The following is an 8204-nucleotide window of genomic DNA, read 5'->3' as shown; positions in this document are numbered from 1 at the left end:
TGACCTGCTTAACTCTTGGGATTGGTTTGTTATAATTTACACCATGGGGGCTCAACCGGTGGCCCTCCAGCTGTTTTGGAACTACAAGTCCCATGAGGCATTGCAAGTCTGACATCCTTGACCCCCAAAGGTAGAAGGATGATGGGATTTGTAGCTCCGCAACAGATGGAGAGCTACAGGATGAGCACCAAAGTTTTACACCATAAGTATACACTATATACACACTATATATACATTTACCTTTGAGGTTCATTTCAGGACACCCTAGGTTTTAGCCTAAGCATACTATATCAGTAATATCGCCTCTTATTCACAAGCACTATAGATTTACTTCACATAATTGGTATCAGTTTTCCCCATTAGCTGTCCAGTGTCTGATATAGCTATAAGCGATGCTCTCCTAGCAACAGTTTCCAAGTAACCAAATAGTTTTTCCTGTGCATGTGATCCTGTACCAGCTAACACTCTCCCCATGCAGTACAACTAGTTGTTGTTTTCCCCTACAACTCTATAAAAATCACCACAGCTTATCAATTTATTGTCAGTGCTCCAAAGCCATGTTATAGAATCAGATTTGTATTTATGGTTTAATTGGCTATTAGTCAAGGACGACTTGTTATGCGAGCTTGTTGGAAGAATCATTAGTGGAGATTATCAATCTTCATGGACCATTTCCCATGCATTTAAGAGAAAAAAAATGAAAGGATGGGTTGGCTTCATTCCAGATGTTTAATACTTGGCTTAGAGTTGACTGTTCAACTCATCACAGTCAGATTCTGTTCGACGTAGAGTTGTAAGCACTCTCATCTCTGCCTTGGAAAGACCAACAGAATTATCCTGTTCGAAGGCTGAAGAGGTTTGGTTGAAGGTCTAACTCTTCTTGGAATTTGGTTTTCCATATTTTACATCGTAGATTTACAAGCTAATCAAAGGAAAGATGTCTTCATTCAAGGAATCCTTGGCCTACCGTTGACACTTATAAGATGTTCCTGAATACCCTATCGCTGGCAGTTTACATTACGACTATGTTTTTGGGACTGCCTTCCAATCTTCTTGTCTTTTACATTTTCTGCAAGAAGGCCCAAAGCCGGCTGACCCCAAATCTCATCTACATGATTAACCTTTGCATCTCCGACCTTGTGTTTATAATGTTTTTACCCATAAAAATTATGGAAACTTTCTTATCTGGATGGACCCTTCCAGAGATCTTATGTCCAATGTACAACTTCGTCCACTTCAGCACGATCTACGCAAGTGTTTTGTTCCTCACTGCCGTAAGTGTTGGTCGGTACCTGAGTGCCGCTTTCCCGATTAAGTACAAGATCTACAAAAGACCCATATATTCTTTCTTCATTTGCGTTATCCTGTGGGCCATCGTGTTTTTCCATGTGTCTTTTGTGTTTGTCTTGGAAACCACTCAAAAAGGCTCTCTTGAAATGTTTCTTTACAAAGAAGACAATAAAGTGGTCTGTTATGAAAATTTTACTTCCAGGCAGTTGGAGTTGATCGTGCCAGCAAGATTGGAGTATTCAATTGTCCTTTTCTTCCTTCCTCTGGGCATTACCATATTTTGCTATACTCGTTGTATTCAGATACTGATGAGATGCTGCTTGCATGCCAAGCATAAGAAGAAAGCCATTCGAGTCGCAGTCACAACGGTGACTGTCTTCATAGTATGCTTTGCCCCTTATAATATTTCACATATAGTGGGCTTCGTTACCTATAAGAGCGTACCGTGGCGCCAAGTGGCACTACTGCCCAGCACTTGCAATGCCTTTCTGGACCCCCTCATCTTCTACTTCATGTCATCTACAGTCGATAAAGGATTTTACCAAGCCTGGAAGTCTTTGCAGCAAAAATACAGCATGTCAAAGAGGAAGCTTTCGTCTGTTTTTGGAAAGGAACCTCCGGACCATGCAAAGACACCAGCTATAATAACTATATCTTCAGCTCTATAGATTGGTTTGGCAGATATTATTACTACAGAGCCCAGTGGATAAAAGTTAAATTTTTAATTTTTTTTTTTGTCAGCAGCGTTCAGTTTTAACTATTTAAAATTTGTTGGAAACAATCAGAAACATAAAAAGTAGAATATTCCTTAGCACATTTTTCTTAAAGGGCTATTCTTCAGAGCTGTATTGTTTTATAAAATAAATTATGTCTGAAAGTGTACCTAAACTTCAGATTCAGAATATTTTATTAATCCCGAAGAGGAAATTACTAAACTGATACCACCACTATTTCCCACTAGGTTTGACCATCCTAGAGACAGCCATCTATCTTTATGATGAGCAAACTCAGTGGTCAATGGAACATTGTACAGGAGGTAGGATCAGCTTCTTAACCAAGAAGGCTGGTCAGTATCTTCATAGTAGAATGTCTCCAGGATTTGGGGCATCTGAGTTCTCAAAAGCTAATCTGAGCTGGCAGGGAGATACCAGGAGCTACTTGTTATGTACTAGCAGTGGTATTTTAGAAACCTCAATGTCACTTTAGGTTCCCGGTGACCATTATGCTAATGTACTGTGAGCTGTAGATATAGTAATTAGTAGGGGTTCCATGAGCCTAGAAAGTTATTCTACAGTTTCCTCCATGTTAAAAAAGTTGAGAAAGGCTGGGTTAGACCTTCTATCAATTATTTATTACTGTCTGTGTCTTCATTGGAGAGATTTGTCACCCCATTAGTACTGGTGACTATTTTCATCTAGAAAAAAAAGTGTGGGGAAATCCAAAATTTTTTAGTTGTTCTCAGAACAAGAGGTAAGGGGAAATTTTCCAATAAGGACCCCTGTTCTGGGGACAACTGTCTAAGAGGGAAGATTTCCTCTAACTTCCTTTTGCGCCTCCCTTTTGGGAAATTTGTGTGAACACAAATTTCCCAAATGCTACACAGGCCGCAAAAAAATAAACTGGGGTGGAAGGAACACAGTTGGGGAACAGGGACAAAGAGTTGTCACTGTGTAAAAAGAAATGCCTCAAGATGGACCTTCATAGCAGGATCTCAGGGGGTTATTTTTATTACCCTGCAGATTTCGAAATGTAAAAAAAAAATAACTTATGAACTGACATAACACAATAATGCTTATATTCCTATTTTAGCGACCGGGTTTGCATAATTTTCCCACAAGATTTGAATCTGTTGTGATATTTTAGACATGCATGACTGCAGAAGTTATCTGAAATGTAATAAACATAATAAAACCACTTAATGAAAGTGAAATAAAATAACCAATATTAGTAAAAGTGATAATCAATATGCAACAATCAATATCACTTTGATGGCTTTGCTGTCATCAGGCCAAAGTCTCACTAGCAGTCATCAGGTGGTTTGCTTTGTGTTAATAACAGATTAAGCAGGAAATGTCTAATGTATTGATTTTAAACTTTATTATCTTTTTTTTTTTTAAAGGTGCGACTGTAAATTGTATATAGGAATTTTATAGATATCACATTTTAATGTACAAACTACACAGCTATGTTTAATGAATTCAATATATAGAAAATATACTGTATATAAAATTGTTTTGTCTATGCACAGAGCGCAGTGTCAGTTTTTTCTAAAAAAGTAATGTATTAATATTTTAAGAGTTTTAGTTTTAAATATTACATCTTGTCCCTCTCCCTCCCAATAAATCTCCTCTTTAATCCTCCTCTTCTCTTCTCCCTTCACTCTTTTGTTCATTTCCGCTTCCTTTATTCTTCATTCCTTCTCTCTGTCCTTCCTTCTCTATCCCTTTCATCTTTTTTCTATTTTTTATCCTTTCTTTTCCTTCCCCTCCCCTCTCTTCTTTCCTTCCTCCTTCCTCCTTCCTTCCTTCCACCCTCCCTATGTCCCCTCTCCCTTTTCTGCCTTTATTCCCTTTTTCCCTCATTCCTTCTCTCATCTCTGCTCTCATCTCTTCTGTTCTTCCTTCCACCCTTAGTTTACTTCCCTCTTGTCTGCCTTTCTTTCATTTTCAATTCCTTCCTTCCTTCCTTCCTTCCTTCCTTCCTTCCTTCCTTCCTTCCTCCCTTCCTTCCTTCCTCCCTTCCTTCCTTCCTTCCTTCCTTCCTTCCTTCCTTCATCCCTCCCCTCTATCCTTCTTTATACTTGCTTCTTTCTTTCCTGTCTTATTTCCTTCCTTCTTCTTTCTTCCCTTGTTACTTCTTTTCTTTTCTCTTTTCTGTCTTCCTTCTTTACTTCCTTACATTGTTCCTACCTTCCTTCAGTCTTTTATTCCTTCCTTTGCTTTTTCCTTCCTTACCTTCTCTTTTCCTTCTTCCATACCTTCTTTTCCTCCTTCCTTCCTTTCTTGTCCCCACTCTGCCTTTTGTCCTTCCTTCCTTCCTCCCTCCCTTCCCTGCCTTCCTTACATACTTTCTTTCCTTCATTCTTTCCATCAGTACTTCCTTCCCTCCTCCTTTCCTTCTTCCTTCCCTCCCTACCTTCTTTCCATTCCAATATCCTGCATGTCTTCCCTCCTTCCTTCCTTGCTTCGTGTTCTATCAGTGCTCCCTTCTCTTCCTTTCCTCCTCCTTCCATTATTATTCCTTCATCCTCTCTGTGCTTTCTCCTCTACCTCATTACTTTTTATTCTCTCCCCTTCCTTCCTTGCTTCCTTTTTTCCTCTCTTCTTTTCTTACTTCGTGCTTCCTACCCTCCTATTTTTATTTTATTCCTGTCTTATTTCTCTACTCTTCTCCTTTCTCCCTTTCCCTCCTTTTCCTTCCCTGCTTCCTTCCTCTCTTCTTTCCTTCCTTCTTCCTTCCTGCCCTACTCCATTTTTTCTTTTATTTCTGCCTTATTTCTCTACTCTTTTCTTTTCTACCATCTTTCCTCAGTCCTTCCTTACTCCATTTCTTTTTCTTTTCTGCCTTCCTTCTTTCTTTCCTTACATCCTTCCTCCTTTCTTCCTTCGTTCCTTCCTTACATCCTTCCTCCTTTCTTCCTTCGTTCCTTCCTTACATCCTTCCTTCCTTTCTTCCTGTAGTCCTTCTTTCTCTCCTTTTCCTCCCCTGCTTCTTTCTTTGCTGCCTTCTTTCCTCTCTTCTTTTCTTCCTTCTTCCTTCCTGCTTTATCCCATTATTTATTTTATTTGTGCCTTATTTCTCTCCTCTTTTCTTTTCTCCCATCTTCTCTCCATCCTTCCTTACTCCATTTCTTCTCTCTTTTCTGCCTTACTTCTTTCCTTCCTTCCACCCTTCTTTCCCTCCAATTCCTTTCCTGCTTCCTTCTTTGCTTCCTTCTTACATTCCCTCTTCTTCCCTGCCCTATTCCATTTTTTCTTTTATTTCTGCTTTATTTCTCTCCTCTTTTCTTTTCCCCCCATCTTCTCTCCATCCTTCCTTACTACATTTCTTCTCTCTGTTCTGCCTTTCTTCCTTCCTTTCACCTTTCTTTCCCTCCTATTCCTTTCCTGCTTCCTTCTTTCATTCCTTCTTCCTCCCTGACCTATTCCATTTTTTCTTTTATTTCTGCCTTATTTCTCTCTATACTCTTTTCTTTTCTACCATCTTCCCTCCATTCTTCCTTACTCCATTTCTTCTTCTTTTCTGCCTTCCTTCTTTCTATCTTTACATCCTTCCTCCTTTCTTCCTTCTTTCCTTCCTTACATCCTTCCTCCTTTCTTCCTTCTTCCCTTCCTTACATCCTTCCTCCTTTCTTCCTTATTTCCTTCCTTCATTCCTTACTTCCTTCCTTTCTTCCTATAGTCCTTCTTTCTCTCCTTTTCCTCCCCTGCTTCCTTCTTTGCTGCCTTCTTTCCTCTCTTCTTTTCTTCCTTCCTGCTTTACCCCATTATTTATTTTATCTGTGCCTTATTTTTCTCCTCTTTCCTTTTCTCCCATCTTCCCTCCATCCTTCCTTACTCTATTTCTTCTCTCTTTTCTGCCTTCCTTCCTACCTTTCATCCTTCTTTCCCTCCTTTTCCTTCCCCGTTTCCTTCCTTCCCTACTATCCTTCTCCCCTTTTTTTCCTCTTCCTTCCCTTCTTCTCTCCCTTTTTCCTTTCATTTTTTTTCTCCCTACACCTCCATCCCCGATGTGTTGTGTCATCACAGCATTCTACCTGCTCCCCCCCCCCCATCAATCCCTGTAGATCATACACAGAGCACTTATTTAATGGTCTGTTGCTAATTTGTTATGTCAAGTCAGTAAAATACTATGCCTGAAATTGCAATTCCCAGAATGGACGATGAGCAATATATTGAGGACAAAGTCCTTTTATTACTTCTAGAAGGAGCCGGCTATATCTTCTACTACCAACCCCACCCCCGTCTTTTCAGATGATGAGGACAATTCACAATTGTGATCACGTGACATTCTACACATTCTGTACAATTTCCCTTTACATATCTTTGTAAGTACATTTCTAGGACAAATCATTGCTATAGTAGCATGTGTCTGATTATATTTCACATTTTTCAAAAAAATATATTATATTATTAAAATATATTATAATAATATTTAAAAAAATATATACTGTCCTAAATCATTACAATTTGGATTAACATTCATTTTTGGAAAACATCATCTAAACCTTTTTCTTTACATCAGCATCTTCTGTGGGGGGGACATTGCTCACCCCCAAAATACACATTTATTATATTGCAGCTTACCAATTCTTAGATGTGATGTCTGCATTTGTTTTCTTCTTTGACCACTTCTGGACCGGAAGGATTTGCCCCCCTTAATGACCAGGCCCTATTTTGCGATTCGGGACTGCGTTTCTTTAACGGACAATTGTGCAGTCGTGCGATGCTGTACCCAAAATAAAATTGATATCCTTTTTTTTCCCACAAATAAAGATTTCTTTTGGTGGTATTTGATCACCTGTGCGATTTTTATTTTTTTGCACTATAAACAAAAAAAGAGCGACAATTCTGAAAAAAAAAAAAAAAACAACATTTTTCACATCCTGCTATATATCATTCTAAAAAAAATAAAATGTAAAAATCTAAATTTTTTAACATTTTAGGTCAATTTGTTTTCTGCTACATATTTTTGGTAAAAAAATTACAAAAAGCGTATTTTGATTGGTTTGCGCAAACGTTATCGCGTCTACTAACTACAGGAAAGATTTATGTCATTTTTATTGTTTTTTTTTTTTTTTTACTAGTAATGGCGGCAATCTGCAATTTTTTGTGGGACTGCGACATTGCGGTGGACAGATCGGACCCCTGACTGACACTTTTGACACTTTTGGGGGGACCAGTGATAGTACTACAGTAATCAGTGCTAAAAATATGCACTGTTACTGTAATAATGACACTGGCAGGGAAGGGGTTAACACTGCGGGTGATCAAGGGGTTAATTATGTACCTAGGGGCGTGTTTCTAACTGTGGGGGGCGTGGCTTGTGGACTGACCATAGAGTGCTTCAGGCACACACCCTCCCAATCACAGTCTGCCTTTGGCACACTCCCCCCCCCCCTTCTAATCACAGCCTGCCTCTGGCACACATCCCCTTCCAATCACAGTCTGTCTCTGGCACACATCCCCTTCCAATCACAGTCTGCCTCTGCAATACATCCCCTCCCAATCGCAATCTGCCTCTGGCACACACCCCCTTGCAATCAGAGTCTGCTTCTGCAACACACCCTCCTCCAATCACAATCTGCCTCTGGCACACATCCCCTTCCAATCACAGGCTGCCTCTGGCACACATCCCCTTCCAATCACAGGCTGCCTCTGGCACACACCCCCTTGCAATCAGAGTCTGCTTCTGCAACACACCCTCTTCCAATCACAATCTGCCTCTGGCACACATCCCCTTCCAATCACAGGCTGCCTCTGGCACACATCCCCTTCCAATCACAGGCTGCCTCTGGCACACATCCCCTTCCAATCACAGTCTGCTTCTGGGACACATCCCCTTCCAATCACAGCCTGCCTCTGGCACACATCCCCTTCCAATCACAGCCTGCCTCTGGCACACACCCCCTTCCAATCACAGTCTGTTTCTGACACACATCCCCTCCCAATCACAGCCTGCCTCTGGTACACACACCCTCCCAATCACAGCCTGCCTCTAGCACACACCCCCTTTCAATCACAGCCTGCCTCTGGCACACACCCCCTTCCAATCACAGCCTGCCTCTGGCACACACCCCCTTCCAATCATGGCTCAGCCTACATCTGGCCTGAGCTGACTACAGACTATGGAATACAGGTACCATGAGTGTCCGCACAGTGTCCTGTAACCCCGCCCCCCACTGTCAAGAAAAA

At 40.7% G+C, this 8204-nt stretch overlaps 1 protein-coding gene across 1 annotated transcript; it reads left to right on the top strand.

Annotated features, from left to right (window-relative positions):
• Positions 1-983: 983 nt before the first annotated feature.
• Positions 984-1958, top strand: LOC309567803 (free fatty acid receptor 2-like; the record flags this gene model as incomplete). The annotated part of the gene is made up of 1 exon (XM_082273254.1): positions 984-1958. One exon carries the CDS (start codon positions 984-986, stop codon positions 1956-1958), a length of 975 nt encoding a protein of 324 aa, XP_082129380.1.
• Positions 1959-8204: the final 6246 nt, after the last annotated feature.

This window comes from Pelophylax lessonae, assembly GCF_965119305.1.
Source record: "Pelophylax lessonae genome assembly, chromosome: 12".
NCBI lineage: Eukaryota > Metazoa > Chordata > Amphibia > Anura > Ranidae > Pelophylax > Pelophylax lessonae.
This window is presented reverse-complemented; position numbering and strand designations above follow the sequence as displayed.